Source organism: Salvia splendens, chromosome 7 (genome assembly GCF_004379255.2).
Source record: "Salvia splendens isolate huo1 chromosome 7, SspV2, whole genome shotgun sequence".
NCBI lineage: Eukaryota > Viridiplantae > Streptophyta > Magnoliopsida > Lamiales > Lamiaceae > Salvia > Salvia splendens.
The window spans coordinates 28,086,752-28,105,848 of record NC_056038.1 but is presented as its reverse complement, the minus strand read 5'-3'; the positions used below and the strand labels follow the sequence as shown (position 1 = coordinate 28,105,848).

Genomic DNA, 19,097 nt, shown 5'->3' with positions numbered 1-19,097 from the left:
CTGAGAGAGAGCGAATCAATTGCTACGTGCTTTCCTTCTAGAATGACGATGTTTTTCAGTAACAAATTCATGACTCAGCTCCGTCCTTGCATCTCATATATCAGCACGTGTCCCCTTCTAGAACGTTGTCCTTGCTAACAGAATGATGCGCACCATCCAGCTCATTGCCTCTCATGTCCTTCTTCTGGAAGTCAGTGGTCCCCTCCTTGACTGCTTGATTACTCCCCTTGATCAACTCCCCCGCTTTCTGGCCTTTTCTGCCTATTGTACTTGCTTGATCAGTTTGGCCTTGTTGCCTTGGTCAAGCGGCATTTCTGCACATTTAACACTTGCTTTGCGCGATAAAACCGATCAAGTAGCGTACATTTTACCCCTAAACCGATGCATGAAATGGGCCTTATCAAACTGCTCACACTTAAAACATACTTATCCCCAAGTATAAAGAAAAAGGAAAGAAAAAGATAAGGCAAATTTCAGGCATGGTTTACTCATTTCAAGAAAGTAAAAGAAGACGAAAAAGAAAACAAGACTCGAAATAAAAATACATATTCACATAGATGCATTAGATCGAATAAATTTTCAACAATCATACCCGAGGTCGAAGTCAATCCATTTGCCAGCAGCTTATGCTTCTTCCTTTTCGCTTTTATTTGATCAAGGTGTCAGTTCGTCAAGATTGCTCAATTTTGAAACCACTGTTGGATTCACTCAGTCACTCATTCTCACCAGAGATGTTAGGACTGTTCACTCGGTATTGCCACAAATTTAATACCTCGAATCGGATTGCACAAGATAGTTCCTTAAGGTCTTCATTTCGGGTGTAATGGGTCTTAAGGGTAGTGGTGTATCAAGGTAGGGTCCTAGGGGTTCTAAGTTTAAAAATATTAAACATAAAAGGAAAAACACATGAGTCAAGAGACCAAAGATTTGAACTTTTTATTTTGCCACTAGATACCTCACTTGGTTAAGTGGCGACTTTTAGCCTTAAATTTTTGGCTTATTTTTCTAACTTTCTACTTACCGGGTCAGGTTACAACTTTTTCCTCCCCCCCCTTTTGACTTGATTTCTGACTTGATCAACCTGATTGATTAACTCGCTCAACCCGGCTACCCTTTTATTTTTACTTTCTATCGTACTACCGCTTACTTTGAAATGACTCATCTCTTGACCTTTTCCTCACGTGTTTGTAAAAGAAAAGGAAAAGTGTATGGATATGGGTTCTGGTTTCAAAAGAACGGGTCAAAGTGTATGGACTCAACTTGGTTAACTAAGGGGTGCCTTGCTTGACGAGGCGGGTTCGTGGAGCGAAAGAAGAAAAGGCTCAAATTGGTTAAGTCCTAATGCCTTTAGTCCTTACTTCTTGTGCAATTTCATCTAAATATAAAACATTTAGCCTCTCGTAAAAATATTTTTGTAAAAATAGTAAAAAGTGTTCTACTTTGGCTTATAACTCACATATAGAGAGGCTTCACAGTAAGTTTTAAAATTGAACATTTCCATCATACTTGCGTCGTTCAAACTGATCAAGTTTTTTTGCAATCAAGTTTCTGCATGTAAACATACTGATTCCTTTCTCTAACTCTTCCCAAAGTAATCAACTCTTCCACTTATCCAATTTCATGCATATTGCCTATTTATTACCAACTGATATTTTGTGTTTTCAAACTTTTGACATGTATGATTTTTATTTTCTGGAACTAACCCTCCCCCTCCCACTACATATGAACTCGTCCTCGAGGGACTTGATGCAGTGGAAAAGGGTTAGATACAGGCAATGGCACGACAGAAAAAAAAACAAGGAAAACTTCTCACACTTAGACCAGACACTGGGCTAAGTGTAAAATAGTGCCAATAGTCAAACATGCCAACCAAAACAGAAAAACAAAAATTAAAACAGATATAGGCATACCAACAAACACAAACAAAAACAAACATGCATAACTTCTCACAATTAGACCCAACACATGTCTAAGTGTGAGGTGGAGCAGAAAATCAGTTATACAAACCAAAATCAAATAAAACTAAAATTGTTTTGAGATTGAAATGAGCTGAGATGGGGGTTGTACTTATGCTTCCGGGGAGATTGACCGGGGGGAGCTGTGGGTGGCCTAGAGGATGATGGGCGTCGGGTTGGAGGAGAGCTTGTAGAGGGAGGTGGTGGTTGGCTGGCAGGGCTCTGTTGGTGGATAGCCTCCAGAATCCTAGCTTGAGCAACCAGCTGGGCATGTGAGTTCTCCACCAGCTGCGTAAGCATCTGCTCCATACGGAGCTTCCATTCGCGGTCAGCGCGTGCAGCCTCCTCTGTCTCTGGCTCTGTTATGGGCACCATCTCCAGCCTTGGCCTCTGCTGCCTCTCAGGGCTAGCCGGGCAATCGGTCGTCTGTCTCCTCCCCTCCGGCCGCTCCTGCTGCTTTTCCTTCTGCCTCTCCTGCCGTGCCTTAGTGTAGAAACGAAGCTTCCCGCCGGGTAGCCGTTCAAGTACCTGTATTCTGACAAAGAAATCTAGGTCAAATAATTCGGGCTTGGGGCAATGGCTGGGGCGCTCCACTTCCTCGTGGAAAACCAGGGTCCAATTGCGCCTTAGGTAGGCTTCAAGTAGGTGGCAGACATTGAGGTAGCGGGCAGGGCGAGTGGCGATCTGATTTATCGAATAAGCAAGCCAGTAGCCAGGGTGCACCCTCTTCTGCTCCCTCATGCTCCACATAAAGTAGAGCTCGGCCAAAGTAATGATCGCCAGTGTATTGGCTTGGCCAAGGAGATTACAGGCAAGGTAGACCTAGGCACGGCGGAGGGCCGGATCAGCAATATGGATACCTCTGGACTCAGAGGCTTTAAAGTCGGGGGCACGTCCGTTGCACAAGGCCTGCCAGACGGCCTGCTGATCAAAATCCGGTTTCCTCTGAGGAAGGCCAATGTCGTGGCCGAACCACTCCCCACTGGCGACCTGTGCCTCTGTGTGGAGTCCCATTCTTATGGAGAACTCATTCAGGCTCATATTCTGGGCAAGGCCGAACACCCTGAAGGAGACGCTCCTGGCCTCCAAGTCTATGCTTCCGGTGAACCGGAAGGACGTGAAAAATTCCTTGGCCAGGGCCTCCGGCACGAAGGTCTCCTCAATCTCCAGCAGCCAGTCAAAACCAATCCCAGTGATATACTAGGTAAATTTCGCCTCGATCCGGATAGTCTCTAGGGCTGGCTGGTGGAGTTTCTTGCCGGTCTTTAGCCGCTTCTAGGGGGTTACCCTCAGGTGGACCTCCTCCTGCCACTTGGGGTTTTAAAATTCCAGCATCCGCTGGAGGAGGTCCGTGGTCAATACCACAGTGGTGTTGGAGTAATCGGCGGTGGGGGGTGTTGCAGGCCTTCCTTGTTGCCTGCGTGATGTTCGGGCACATCGAAGCTCTCTGGCCTCGGATTCGCTGCCCTCATCTTCTTCTTGTGGGGGAGCAGGTCGGTCTGTATCAGCAATAACAATGCCACAGGTTACGGGGCGCATCCTCTTCGGAGGAGGAAGAACACTCTTCCCCTTCCTTTTCCTTTCATGGTTGTCCTCAACAGCCTCCCTCTCCTCACCGGCTTCTCTCTCTTCTACGGCCTCCCCGACCCCTTAATTCGCCTCCTTCGGCTCATCCATCAGCCGCCGTATTACGCGGGGCCTCTGCTCTGGCTCCTCCTCTCTCCCTGGCTTATCTGCCACCCTGGCCTCTACCTCCTCTATCATCCGCGCCATGTTCCTCCGGCGCGTCCGGCGGCGGAGTGGCAGCTCTTCCCTATCCTCTGGCTCATTCTCCACCGCTTGGTGGAAAACCCAATCAGCCTCCCTTGGCTGCAGTAGGACGTCGCTGGGAGGCGGCTGAAGGTCCTCCGTGGAGTCGTTGTCTATGGTCACAACCTCAATCGGTTGTGACGGCCCTTGGAGGAGGGAAGTAGAACTCTCGTCACTCGGTGGTGACGGGGCGTTTTGAGCAGATGTGCCCTCTGCATGTGGTGGCGGCACGGACTCTGCTTTGTCAGCCAGAGCGGCGGAGGGTTGCGCGCCTCCCTCCGCTTCTTCATCGGAGTCCTTACTGTACTGTACCAGTGGGAGAATGGGTATAGGTTCAGGTGCATGAAGGGGGGCTTGTGTGTGGGAGGAAGATGGAGGGTTTTGGGGAGTATTTTGGGGTGTGGAAGTTGTAGCGGGGTTCCTCGACCGGGAAATTCCAAGTCGGGCTTTTAGGGTGGCGTACACCGTCGCGGTATCCATCTCGGAGGGCATACTCCGGAGGATTCTATCTAAACGCCGTATGGCCTCTTCATCCACTTCAAGCAGTGGAGCGGCGACGCTGGTTTGTGGTGGAGGATTAGGATTTTCTATTTGGGGTTGGACGGAAGTTTCCCGGTCACCACTGTCGGCGTCGGAACTGGAGGAGGAGGATGAAGTCGGGAGTTGTTCAAGCAACATTGTCACTGGTAATGGCGGTAGGTCTTGGTGAAGAGGATGATAACTTGGGCAAAGGTTTTGATCTTGGGAGAATTTGGATGAGAGCAAAAGGAATGTACTATAGACGGCTCGAGTAAAAGTGGTATACGGATCTGAAATCTTCCTTTTATAATGATATCGCGGTTGTTGGGATCCTCGACTGTTGAGATCCCTGCGGTTGTTCAGATCCTTGCGACTCTTCACGTACAGACGCGCCTTTTCAGAGTGCCAGCTGGCTTAGCTTCTCCGATACGCTTCCTTCCTCTCTCTAGGACGTTCTGTCCAATGTGGCAGTTGGCGCTTCCTGCCCTGATCAACGAAAGTACTGTACCACCAATTAAACTCGAATTGCTCTGATCAAGTGGACAATTAATTCCAGATGAAAACTCAAATAGTTCCACTTGATCGGCTTTCGTTCTTACTTCCGACTTTTAATTTCTAAAATTAAAATAAAAAACATGAAAAACTATTTACACTAACTATAAAGCATAACTTGATATGGCGGGAAGTAAGAAATTTATTCGTTCCAATACAAAAAATTCATTTAGTCTTTGGCCATGTATATCAAGTTATGTTATGCTCTGAAATTAAATGGAATAAATAAATAGTCAACTAAAGTGTGATTATTGGATAATAAAATTTTCTACCTTGACTTCTCAAAGAAGTTTTAAATTTATATGATATAAATCATTCATATATTTAATATTCTATATATTTTTTTCAAATTAATTTTTTTTAAATTAAACTATTATATTTATATATTAATTTACCTTTTATTTGGATTAATGACTTGTATAGCACTGATAATAAACATCTGTACTCACACGTATTTTCTTTATTTGTATATCTTATTCTAATTAACTCATACTCTTTGATCATTAGTCACACTTCTTCTTTTAGTCATTAATTTTATTGTTTATACTCCATTCGTTTAGAGTGAGACAAGATAATTACAATTATGTTTTTTAAATCTCCATATTGCCTTGAATTCTTATTATTTTTATATGTTTATTATATTTTGTATTTATTATTTGAAGTTTTTATGTCCCGTGCATAGTACGGATGTTAATACTAGTGCTATTAAAGTAGTAGTTGTATTCAAATACTTGAATGTTTAAAATTAATTAATGTGGGTGTGTGTTTATGTACAGCACAACAATGAAGACTTAATAGAAAAGGGAGAGGTGAACCATTCTAGATGGACGCGCTTTGCTGAGTATTCACAAACTGAATTTTCTTGTGCGTGTATTAGTTGTGACGCCTTCCACAATCCAATAATCTTCATACATTCATACATAAACATATAAATATATATATCCATCCTTCCCCTCTCCATAGCATTCTTATTCACAGCTTTGTCTCTCTTATCAAAATTCAAAACACACAGAAGCGAGGAAGGGAGCTTTGACGAGCCATGAGCCAATACGATCAACATCAACAAACTGGTATGTAAATGTAATGTCACAATGTCATCTCGTCTTAATCTATTTTGATAACATGAATTGGCACTCCACAGCTGCATATCCGGCGCCACCAACTTCATACCCTCCTCCGCCAGCATACGTGATGCGCCTCCACCAATGGGATATCCGACAAGGGACGACAACCACCAAGACCATGCCGCCATCCAGACCACAAGCAGAGGCGGCGGCCTCTTCAAAGGATGGTAACCATTCCCTCTTTAACTAATATTATGATCTCAAATTGATGATTGATACACTAACATTGATGCTTGTTGTTTCACAGTTTGGCCGGACTCTGTTGCTGCTGGTGCCTCGATTGCTGTTTCTGATCACTCTCGTTATTCATTTATTTATTATATATTATTTGATTCATTGGTATATGTATCCTATATTTTACATGTATTCTTATATAAATATTGATGACTAGAGAAACTCTAACAAGCATTTAACAATTTCTCCCAAGCCACTCAATCAATACAGATAGTGTTATATCATAAAAAATTCTTGTTATTGAGCAACAAAAAGAAATGATTCTCAGTATTACAAATCACTAAAATTAGAAAACATAGCTGTAAAATGCAAAAGTATAAAAGAGGTTGATGTTGGGATGTCAAGGTACCATATATTAAAAGTGCATGAAAAATTACTAGCGTGTTCATATTCAACGAGAACCAGAAGAGCAAGCTCACTTAACATAGGTGAGTACACCAAATACAAACCCTCCCCTATATAAAATGTAAGAGTTCAGGAGTAAGGAACAACATACTATTTCATTTCAACTTTAAAATTCTAAGTCTAAAAGCCGTTCACGATTTGCACAACAGAGCAACAAATGTAAGCTCTTGAGTAAGAGAAAAAAAATGACAAAATACAGTCCACGGAGAGCCCAGCTACAATGAGAGATGGTGAAACTCATTGCAAAGAAACCAACTTGGGGCATCTGATGGAGGTGACTTGCCAACCTTAGCCGATTTCAAAATCAAATATGCCAATATAATTTCGTTTCAGGGTGCAGCAAGTGGTTTGTGATGCTGATGCCTAAGGGTCATAGCGATAAGATATGTGCCAAAAGGCATGCAGGTGATCATGAGCTCCCACTCTGACCACTAAGACCAGCTACATGCATAGTTCCAGCAGCAGTTTTCTTTGCTGGTCATTTGTGTGAGGAAGGCTTGCATCAAAAGAGGCCTGTTAGAAATGCTGCAACTATCAGCAGCATGGGGGTCAGTCAGATGCTCAGTTGCAAGAACAGATTTAACAACAACAGAAGCTCCATCTCCAGCAGAAGGAGGGTCAACTGGACGCAAAGGAGGGTGCTCAGCTGAACAGACCACTGATGCAAGGCAGGCTGCTAGTGCCTTGAGCTCCATTCGATGGATACAGGAAGATATAGTCTTTGCAAGGTTTGCAGTTACCATGGATGCACCAGGATCAGGAGAAAGATTTCCAAAAAAGAATCTCAAATTTCGGAAGATGGCCATACAGACAACTCGAGCAAGAAGCTAATCTCAACAAAACAAGGTCATCCTTGGATGATAAATTCACAGCATTGCCATTATTCCCTAGAGGGTCAATCAGATGAAAGGATGATGCTAGTTCTTCAAGAAAAATTTGTTTTCTTTGTTTCAGCTGAGCCACACCATCTGGTAAATGATTAAACTGCAAAAAGCTGTCAATATCATCAATATCAAGATGGAGGCAAATGCCATCTTCAATGGTCACCCTAGCTGCAAGCATAGGCTCCTGCTCCAAAGGCTTCTCTCCAAGTTTTGTTTCAGCATCAGCCCCACAATATCATCAGCTCGCATGGACGGCACGAGCACAGCTCTTTAACTCAGGCTGCCTTGGGGATGCTCTTAATCTCTTTACCGCATGGCCAACTCACAAACATTGTTCTTGTCTGCTTTTCCAATAATAGTTTTCACTCCACCCATCCATCATCAATATAATGGAAAGTTAAAAAAATTAGTGAAAGATAATCAGTACTCTATAATACTATAATAATAATATAAAAGTGATATATCTATAAGTTGAGCTTTGAAAAATGATCTAAAAATGAACTCATGTTATCTAATAATGAACTCCTTGTTGGTTTGACGGTTCAATACTAGGAATTAGTTTTGCATATGGTAAAGCCCTTACTAAGATATTTTTTTGCATCCGCCTCTGTTCATTGGTTAACTCTTCCTCCGTCTTTAATCATAGAATCGATTCTAACATGTTCCGCGTCAACCACCACTACAGAGCATCTGGTGAATGTCATGAAGGAGCTAGTAGTGACAATGGACTAATAATCTTCAATACTCGAGTCCTGCACGCCAGTCTATATCCATACGTCGTTGGATGGTCGAGTTATCGACATTTTAACCAAGCTTGTCGACGACACGCGCACAATAACATGCGATGAATTTGTTGTTGGATTTGTGGATTCAACTGTGGAAGAATATGTTCCTTCTTTGTTCCATCATTGCCCTGATACCGATGTCAATATGATCTTTGCGGGGATTGTTATTCAAGAAATTCTGTTATGGTGGCTTTTTCCCGCCATCATTTAGCTCACCAATCTGACCGTCGGAGACTTGAAAACCTCTTAATTTCCAGCGAGATTCGCATGCCCAGGACAATTAAGGTTGATTCTATTAAGATAAAACCGTACATTCATTATTACTACTATAATGTAGGAAATAACGAGATTAGTGTAAAGATTTAAAGTAATTTATGATTACAATGAGAAGCCCAGTATTTCAAATTTGTTTAGGGCTCATCTTTTAAATTAAGAAAGGCCCAACTGAGTGTTTTGTCTGTCCATTATCGAGCCATCGAATCGAACCAACCCTCTCTTCTCTTCTTTATTCTTCTCAATTCCCTCCGACGAATTGATTGGAATCATCCTTGCAGACCGCCGCCTTACGCATCCAGATTTGTTTTAATCTTCGATTCAATGTGGTAGCAGAGGTTAACATAGTTGCTCACTGTTATTACAATCTCTCCCTACCGCTTCAACCATCTTCTGCAAGTCTCCCAATTTACGAAATCCTCTTTTTTCTGTTAAAACTCCGGAACACAACTCCGTCATACTCCCCGACACATCACCAATCGCGAGGCAGTTTTTGAACTTCCACACCTTCTAGACTTCTAGTTCAATTCCTTTTTTCAGAAACACTAGAAATTTTGTCAGAATTTAGTTCCCCACTCCATTTCTCTTATTCACTTTGACGACCTCTGCATTTTTTTCTTTCTGAGAGTTTGTAGCTAAAACCCTGACTTCCATTTTACAAAAAATTTCGGTAACTGGACAAGTGCATGAAATATGTCGGTTATGCTAGTGACGAGTTTGGGAGAGATTGTGGTGGATTTGTTCACTGATCGTTGCCCTTTGACCTGCAAGAATTTTCTCAAGCTCTGCAAGTAATTTTCCTTCTGCCTTTTTATTGTTCAACTTTCATGTTTCATTGCTTATTCAAAGCTTTTGGAATGGAGATCGTATTATCACCTGAGGAACCAATTTGGAACATTTCCGAGATTTTGTGTAAATGACTTGAAATCCAATGATTGCTGCTTAAATTGATTCGGATAATTTTGTTTGAAACTATTGCAAATTGTCTCCAAATTATTTTATTTGAAGCTATTGCATTGTATAGCTGAGTGTAATGGGAACGTGTTTAGACCCGGTGAGGAATTAAGTTGTGTTTCTATTTTGGTATTTTGTGCATTCACATACTGTCATTGTGGAGATATTTTCACATTTATATGTAGTGCCTTCAGATAGTAGGAACTTTACACTTGAAACTGATGCAACTGAGTATCCTAGTTTTCTTACCATCAATGTTATCAAATAGCAGATATGGCGGTGCCATGGTGCCATGGCGCTATGGCATGGCGTTTGGTGATGGAAACGCCATATTACCATGGCGCTGCCATAGCACCGCCATATCTGCCATTTGACAACATTGCGTGTGTACCCCATTTAGGAATGGGGCATTATGCAAGAAACATGGAGATCAGAGTTGTATTTTATGCTTTTTAATTGTTTTAATAGTTTTAGATGTTATATTTTTATTATTTTCTAAATTTTGAATTATATATAAATATATAAGTATTATTTTATTTAATTATTGACCGTCATATCTGCCATACTAATACGCCATATCGCTGTGGCGGTTTTTAGGCGAACCGCCATAAGCCGCCATACGAGATTGATAACATTGCTTACCATTGAGAAGTCACATGTGGTGGGCGGACTTACTCATAATGCGGTCTTGATGTTGGGGGTGGGCTGGTTGGCCAGTTTGCCTGTGTACAAAATGTATATTTCCTTTATGCTTCTATAGTTTTTGGAATTCCTTTGGTGCCGGAAGTTGTAGCTTTTACATTTAAAACTGTACTCTTTATTTTCAGCCAAACGTTTTAAATGTGTCTCTGTTGGTATAAATATTTGGAGGATAATAGTATATTGGATGCCTATTGATCTTACTATGTTTCTTCGGTTGCAGAATTAAGTACTACAATGGATGCCTCTTTCACACGATACAAAAGGATTTTACTGCACAGACAGGTGATCCGACAGGGACTGGATCTAGTGGTGATTCTTTGTATAAGTAAGTAATTTTGTTGGCTGAACAAGTGAACATTAAAGTCCTGTAATTATTGTATCATGTCAAACATCAGTTTGCATTTTTTAATGGATAGCCAGCACTAAGTTTGCATTGGTAATATCGGCTTACTTTAGGTTGAATCTTTTAAAATATATGTTTTCTTGCAATCATATACTTACGGGACATTGATAATTTAATGGGATATCCGTTACTCGTGCATGATCCTTCATTAACATGTGATTTCAGATTCTTATACGGTGACCAGGCTCGTTTTTTTGGCGATGAAATACACCTTGATGTGAAACATTCAAAGATTGGAACTCTGGCCATGGCTAGTGCTGGGGAGAATCTTAATGCTTCTCAGGTGTGATTTCCTCAGCATATATTATTGTTTATAAGACATTATTACTTTTTCAACATGATATCCTTGCCATAGAATGTTTTCTCTTAACGTGTCATTTTTTTCATGTCAGTTCTATATCACATTGCGGGAGGACGTTGATTACCTGGATGGCAAACATACTGTGAGTCCTCTCATCTAAAGACTATATATTTGAACCTAAGGACTGGATGCCATTTTACCTCCATATTTTTTTGAATTTTTATTTGGGTGGGAGAGAGAGAATGGAACTGAAGTTTTTAGTTATAAGTTTGTATCCATTTTCCATAGTTATCTTTTTGTGGTTACTGACTTATTTCAGTAGGAAAGTTTCCAGGAAGATCATTATGTTTTATTCTCCTTCTAATCACACAGTTTCAGTGAAAGTCAGGCTATCTTACCAGAAGGAACAGCCAAACAAATAGGTGAAAGAATGTAACAAGAAAAATTGTTCCTTGCCTTTCTTTAAGCTGTAATATACTCCTAGGCACCTCTTCCAGTTCCACTCATGGACTAGACAACAGTTGGATGCTTCAATAATAGACAGTGTCTATTAGACACATTAATTATTGGAATGCTTGAGCCACTCTTCCATAAAGAAATTTACTATATCTATTGAGGATTTCTGCACTTATTGACTTAGTTTACTCTTACTGTTGCTATTGTTATTGTGATGAAAAGGTGTTTGGAGAGGTTGCTGAAGGGCTGGAGACACTTACTAGAATAAATGAAGCCTATGTGGATGAAAAAAACAGACCCTATAAAAACATCAGGTCAGACTTATTTGCTACAGCCGGCATGTTACTGATTTCTTTTTAATTACTACTTAATTTGAGCGATTTCCCCTATCCATACTTCTGTCTTTTAACTATCTCATCTATGCAGGATCAAACACACTTACATAATAGACGATCCTTTCGAAGATCCTCCGCTACTAGCTGAGCTTATCCCAGATGCTTCACCTGAAGGAAAACCAAAAGATGAAGTAATTGATTACTTGACCTTTTTTCCATCACTCTTCAACTTATAGACATTTAGTCAGTTACATTTATGCGAATATGGTAGTGGCCAGTAGTTCTGATCTGCATAAGGGCATATTCTGAGAATCGACGATCACCCCTTTTCTTTTGGACTGCATTTCTTCTGTATTTTATTAGAGATTCATAAGATAATTTACATTTAAACTTTACGGTTGCTATTTATGTACTTCACACTGCAGAGCTTAGCCTGAATAAAGATAGATTTTAGGTGCTTGATAAATAGACCCTTGATCTGGCTAGTGCTGGTGCTTGTTTATTGACTAGTCTGGTTGAATGAAAGTTCCATGCTGTTTTCCTGCTCAAGTTATAAAGAGATGTTACCTTCTTGTTCTTGCTCTTTGATTGTCGCTTCTATTATATGAATTTTGAATTCTACTTTGCTCAGCAACTCAAGCATACAATATCGCTTGGTTAAATAAGATTTAAGAATTACTGTTGTAACTTTTCTAAATATGTCTGTTGTGTATACTGTATTATCTGTGACTTTAGTGCAGGCTGCAGCCGAAAATGTTGATGGAATTTAGTGTAGTTGATTTTAATGAAGGGCTTTGTTATTTGTACTGAATTTAGGTTGATGATGATGTGAGACTGGAAGATGACTGGATCCCTATGGATGAACAACTTAACCCCCAAGAGCTTCAGGAGGTCTTGCGTGAAAAGGCCGCGCATACCAGTGCAGTATTACTTGAGACTGTATGTTATGCCTCATCTATAATTTTTCTGAGTACTGTAGCATACCTACATATACTAGCAGGCCCTTTCTAACTCACATGCTACTTTATGTCATAGATAGGGGACATTCCTCAAGCTGAGATGAAGCCTCCTGAAAATGTATTGTTTGTGTGCAAGTTGAATCCAGTGACTGAGGTAATTGGAAGCCTAATGCTTTTATGCACTCAAGGGGATATTTTATTTTAAAGTTGATGCTGAACCATCTCTTTAGATTGACCGTCAAATCAAATGTTTTCTGATATGTGCTTTCTTCTATCTGTAGGATGATGACTTGCATACGATATTTTCTCGTTTTGGAGTTGTAACATCGTGAGTTCCGTAATGGCTGGGCTGTTAAATATTCTTTTCACAGTTTATTTATTTACTCCATGAGTTTCTTTAACTTAATTGACATTCACAGTGCTGAAGTTATCCGAGATCACAAAACTGGTGACAGTTTGTGCTACGCATTTATAGGTGAGTTTCTTATTCCTATGAAGGCACACCTTGATTATTGTATCAGTATTCAATTGAAACAAAACTGTGATCTTATAATGCATTATTCCTCAACTACTCGCAGCTGAACCTTGATTATTCAACTATCATGCAGATTCATTTCCCTTTTTTTTGTTTTGTTTATTAAATATGGGAATTGTGTTTATGACAATCGTCTTATGGCTTCTTGATTTCCTACAAAAAGTAATCTTGGTCTGGCCGATGTTGCTCCCATCAAATTTGTGCCGATTCAAATATTACGCCATAATCACAAGCTAGCTTTGATATATGACGCTATTGGATTTTACTACCAGATAGTACTCCCTCCGTCCCACTACTACATAGTACTCCCTCCGTCACATGCTACTCAACTTTTCTTTTTCAGACTGTCTCAAACTACTTGCACTATTTCTATCTCAAGTAAAAATTAGGGTATTTAATTAAGATATTAGAGTTAATTAAGTGTTCCCTTATTACACTTAAATGCAAAATTTAATTACACTAATTACTCATTCTTTAAATAACATGTCAAAAAAAAGGGCGAAGTAGCATGGGAGGAGTAGATAATAACAGTTTATCATTGCTTGCGCTACTTATATGTGATTTTCTCTGGCTGCAGAATTTGAAGACAAAGATGCATGTGAAGAAGCATATTTTAAGGTATATTTGTTGACTTCTAGAAGCTGATATTTGGATTTTCTGCCAGGATATTGAACCTTAGTTCTGCTATTTTAATTTGATCCCACATTTTCATAGTCTAGATTGATTCTTAAGAGTGGTCACATCATATATTATACTATGATTAGCTCCTCTAATATGCTGTTATGTTATATACCCCAAGTTCTTCAGAAGTCTATGATATTTCATGTATGTGTCTCAGTTAACATATCTGGACAGCTTAGCCATTTCAAAGAACTGCACTGTCGCAATATTTAAAGAAAAAAACTGGGAACAATAGCTCATAGTTGCTTTTAATTTTCTCTACTGGTAGATATTCATTAGTATTTAGTACTACCATTGGAGCTGATTCATATAAGCTGTGGGTTTGTTATATGAATCTTTGTTTTCAAGCATTTACTTTAGGTTTTCTGTCAAAAGTTTGGGTTTGGTCTCTTTTACACTTAACAAGACCGTACTTGTTGCATCTCTGTAATCTTATTCTCTGCCGAGGGCTGTTCCCAAGTGAATCAAATCCTTTATGTACTTAATTCAGTTCCTGCATTTCTTTGCACCATCCGTCTTAATGTACATGTCTTTATTTCCACCATCTCATGCTAATGTCTGTATTCAATAGAATGATAGGTTGCTTTCTATCACTCTTGCAGACATGATTTAACAATTGATGATTGCTAAACAAATCCTGATTTTTGCCTTATTACTTGACTGTAGATGGACAATGCTCTTATTGATGACAGGAGAATACATGTTGACTTTAGTCAAAGTGTTGCAAAGCTGTGGTTCCAATATAAAGGCAAAGGTCGAATAGGTGGAGGTAATTTGTCTGGTCTCTTCTATATCTGCTGGGATGGTTTCTATTTCCCTGATATATGCAGTTGTGTTCAACAAAATGCTCGAGTCAAGAGCTCTTGTATCTATGTTTCTATTCCTAGTCTGAAGCTTCTTTTTTCTCATGTTTGCCAACTTCTTTTACAGGTGCTGGGTGCTTCAAATGCGGTTCTTTTGATCACATTGCTAAGGACTGCCCTGGAGGTCCCACTGCCACCGGACAACCGCTTTCCAAATATATGCTGAAAGATGATAATACTCAACGTGGAGGAGACAGAAGCACGAGGTAGTCTTATGGAGTGCTACTGAAATTTTTCTTTCAAAATACCCACTGACACGTGCTCTCAAATCTTGCGTTTCATCGTTTTTTAGGTATGAGATGGTTTTTGATGAAGATGAAGATGATGGAGGGCCAAGGCATAGTAAAAGGCGAAGAGACCATAAAGCTGAACAGAGTGACGATAAGCAAAATAACAGTCAACGTGATGAAAGGAGAAGGGATACACATGACCGGCCGAGACGATATGAAAAAAGTAAGAGCAGGGAAGATGAGGGTTATGCACGGCGTCAAATAAGTCCACACAGGAGAGGAGCAAAAGATGAATACCCAGACAGAAATGGAGGAGATGAGAGAGAACGCAGCAGAAGGCATGGCAGTGGGGACCGTGAAAAGAAGGATGGAGATGATGCTCGCCACGGACACACACACATGAGGGATACAATTAAGTATGAAAAGAAGCGTGTAGATGACGTCGGCCATGGAGACAGGAGAAATGAAAATGAGATCAGGAAGAGAAATGGCAATGAAGATGTACGAAGGAGTCACAGGGACAGACATGATTTTGAAGATGATAAATATAATCATAAACATAGGGGTGAAGAGCGACGCTCAGATAAGAGAAGCTCGAGAGGTGATGATTATCGCGGAACTACTAGGAGGAACTGAGTTGAGAAAGTGCCTCCATTCTCTCTGTGGCTGGGAAAGGTGAAAACGTTCTAGTCGATCATTTGGCTTTCATCATAGATTAAGTGAAGCTACAGATGCTATGCAGGATTCTTTTAAAAATTGTACCGGTGCTAGAGCAGTTTTAACTGAATCCCGCCTCAAAAAGACACTGTTAGGGTCCGTTCGGTACACGGAATTAGAATTCTACGGAATTGAATTATAATTAAATTCCAAATCCTTTGTTTGGTACAAATGATAGGAAATTGAATTTATAGAAATTATGCGCACACACTGACATGGGTGTGTAGTATGTGTGAGTGTGTAACTGTGTGTGTGACTGTGTGTAACTGTGTGTATGTATGTGTGTGACTATGTGAGCGTGTGTGTCTGTGAGTTTGTGTGTGTGTGTGTGTGTGTGTGTGTCAAACTCTTTGTGTTTGTGTGAGCATGTGAGTGTGTGTAAATGTGTGTCTATGTGTGTGTGACTCTCAGCGTGTGTGTGTGTTGTGTGTGCTTTGTTTATGTAGTGTGTGAAAATATTCATTTTTATAATTATTTGAAATTCTAATTTTCTACTTCTTATATGGAATTCAAATTGTGGAATTGAGAGAATTGGAATTATAATTCAATTCCAAATCCGGATATTTTGCGGTATCAAACATCCAATTTGGAATTGAGCCACAATTCCGTGATACTGAACGTAGCATTACAAATGGTTTGGAGTTTTTATTGCAAAATATTTTTGGAACGAAAATGCCAAATCAAGCAATTCAAATTAACGAGTTTAGAGCATTAGCAATGGAAAGGCCCTCCCATAGGGCCCTTTCATTCCACATCAGCATTTGGCCAAAGGGCCTATCTCCCTGCAATGGAAGGGCTCTCCCATTCAGGGGCGGACCCATATATACTTAGGGTGGGGCTAAAGCCCTTAACAAAATGGTTTTTTATTCTTTTTTCTTTTGTAAATATTTAAAATTTATCTAAATTTAAGGCAAATTAGTATATAAAAGCCCTTATAAATAAGCTAAAACACCTAAAAATATAGTTTAAAACAAAATTTAGAAATTATAGCCCTTATCGTTATTTATTTCTGCGTCCGCCCCTGCTCCCATTCCATTTCATTTCCACATCATCACTATTTTGTTTTAATTTTTTAGCACTTCTATATTTAATATGTTATCAAATTAAATTAATTTAGAACCAAAAATATTAATACGCAAATCTTCGTTGTATTACAAAATTGGAAAATAGAATACAACGAGATGCAAATTTTACATAAAACTAAAAATAAAAATAAAGCATCAGTGTGTATGCCTCTTGTGCCCAAATTTCTTCAATCATATCGTGTTGTAGACGATTGTGGGTCTCTTTTTGGCGCATATCAACAAATGCCCGAAGACGCTCAGCGTATTCGTGAGGGACCCCTTGCCGGTGGGACTCGCTAGCGACACTGTGGCTGGGGCCTTCAATGTGTTCGACGGGGACGTCAGCGACATCTTCACATTTCATTCTCCACTATCATGTTATGCAATACGATAGCGGCGTAGATGAACCGCGTCGGACCTTTGACCAATGCAAAACGCGATTGGAGCACATCGAAAGCCTGTTCCACATCCTTTCGCTCCGCCTCTTGCTGTTGGGCAAAATAACTCCTTTTCGGCTCAGTTGGACAACTGATCGTCTTCACGAAAACGGGCCAAGTTGGGTATATGCCGTCCGCCAAGTAATACCCATCTGATACTGGTTGTCGTTGGCGGTGAAGTCAACCAAGGGGCCTATTCCCTGACACTGGTCGTTGAACAGAGGCGAGGACTGTAAGACATTTAGGTCGTTGTTCGACCCAGCCATACCGAAGTACGCATGCCAAATCCATAGGCGTTGGTCGGCAACGACTTCCAGAATGATGGTTGGGTGTGTGCCTTTAAACCCACTGGTAAATTGACATCTCCAAGCGGTCGGACAATTCTTCCACTGCCAATGCATACAATCTATGCTTCCCAGCATACCTCGGAAGCCGTGCACCCTCCCGTGCAAATCAAGCAGGAACTGGCAATCTTGTGCGGTCAGCTTCCGCAGATAAGGGGGGCCGAAAGTCTGAATCACGCCTTTACAAAACTTTTTCAGACAATCGCGACCAGTTGTGTCGGCGACGTGAAGATATTCGTCGAACATGTCGGCACATCCTCCGTATGCCAACTGCCTAATTGCAGTCGTGCACTTCTGCAATGGTGACAGTCCAGGCTTTCCGGCTGCGTCCCAACGCTGTTGGAAGTCCGGGTAACGCGCCGACAACCAGTTAACGACGCGCAAGAATAGCTCTTCCGCATTCTGAAACACCGACGGAAAACCGTCGGGCCCCACCGTGGGTCCTCGGCAAAGTAACCCGCGTACATCGGGTTGTGAGCCTCAGTGTGGTCACAGTCGACCGATCGTCGGCGGTGGATTGGCCTTGGAATCGCCTCCTGGTTCGCTTCTTCACGACGTCGTGCTTCCCTTGCAAGCACACGCTGCACCACTCGGTTTATGACTTCGTCGTCGGAATCGCTACCGGAAGACATTGATAATGTACTAGAGAGAGAAAGTGTATTGAAATAAAATGAGAGAAGATAAGATGTTGGTATGGGAATCGTAAAGAATGGGATATGGTATTTATAGTGGAAAAAATGGAATAAAAACAAAAATACAAAAAAAGGGAGAGGCCGATGATCGGCCCATCCTCCACAATGGATGGCCAATCATCGCCTCATTTCAACGGCCTTGGCCGATGTATCGGCCCATCGAAGGGGGCGGTTGATCGGCCCTCTCGCTGCAATGGTTGGCGATGAGGCCGATGGGGAAGGCTCTCCCATCGGCCTCCGTTCAGCCAACCATTGCTAATGCTCTTAGTCATTGCTTAGGTAGTATATGCAGCTATACAAACGATGGTCCTTTAAATTATACGTTCAAACATACCGTAAGAAGGGCCTAAATTTTTGTTAGATCGGTAAGAAATGTCATGGCTATCCTTAGATCATTTTTGTAAAGAAGACATCAAACAATGTCACATTTGAAATTTAAATTTTATCATTCAAGTGAAAAATTTTCAATGTTAATTCACTTTGGGTGCAACCGTGCAACCTTTATCATATATTGGATCCGCCGCTTAAAATTATGTAAATTTTCAATTATATATCCAACAGATTGTGATTAGGTGGATTAATTATCTACGTCAATGAGACGAAGAGAATTTTGTAACTTTCTCATAAATAGTTGTTCCCCTTTATTGTGCAATAAACCGTTATAGTCTTATAGAGATGCCTATAAATAGACACGCAAACAGTTAGACAGTTCCATTTAGTATAGGTTACTATGTATATAGTCGAAAATTGTTTGTGCACGTGATCAATTACGCCTACGTACAATAACCATGATTCTATATCGAATTGAAGAGTCCACATTCTTGATTGACACAAAGTTTTAAATGGAATAGTCGTTTGTGATAAAATAGAGTAAAAAAATAATT

At 40.7% G+C, this 19,097-nt stretch overlaps 1 protein-coding gene and 1 pseudogene across 1 annotated transcript; both read left to right on the top strand.

The window, feature by feature from the left end:
* Positions 1-5,874: 5,874 nt before the first annotated feature.
* On the top strand, positions 5,875-6,375 carry LOC121741066 (annotated as a pseudogene).
* A 2,338-nt stretch (positions 6,376-8,713) lies between these two features.
* LOC121742598 (peptidyl-prolyl cis-trans isomerase CYP59-like) lies at positions 8,714-15,848 on the top strand. Its single transcript, XM_042135791.1, has 14 exons — positions 8,714-9,331; positions 10,417-10,521; positions 10,765-10,882; positions 10,992-11,042; positions 11,579-11,670; positions 11,783-11,882; positions 12,508-12,630; positions 12,727-12,804; positions 12,932-12,978; positions 13,070-13,125; positions 13,763-13,803; positions 14,533-14,635; positions 14,797-14,935; positions 15,022-15,848. The coding sequence occupies exons 1-14, from the start codon at positions 9,234-9,236 to the stop codon at positions 15,593-15,595; spliced, it is 1,725 nt and encodes a 574-aa protein (XP_041991725.1). The 5' UTR covers positions 8,714-9,233; the 3' UTR covers positions 15,596-15,848.
* The last annotated feature ends 3,249 nt before the right edge of the window (positions 15,849-19,097 follow it).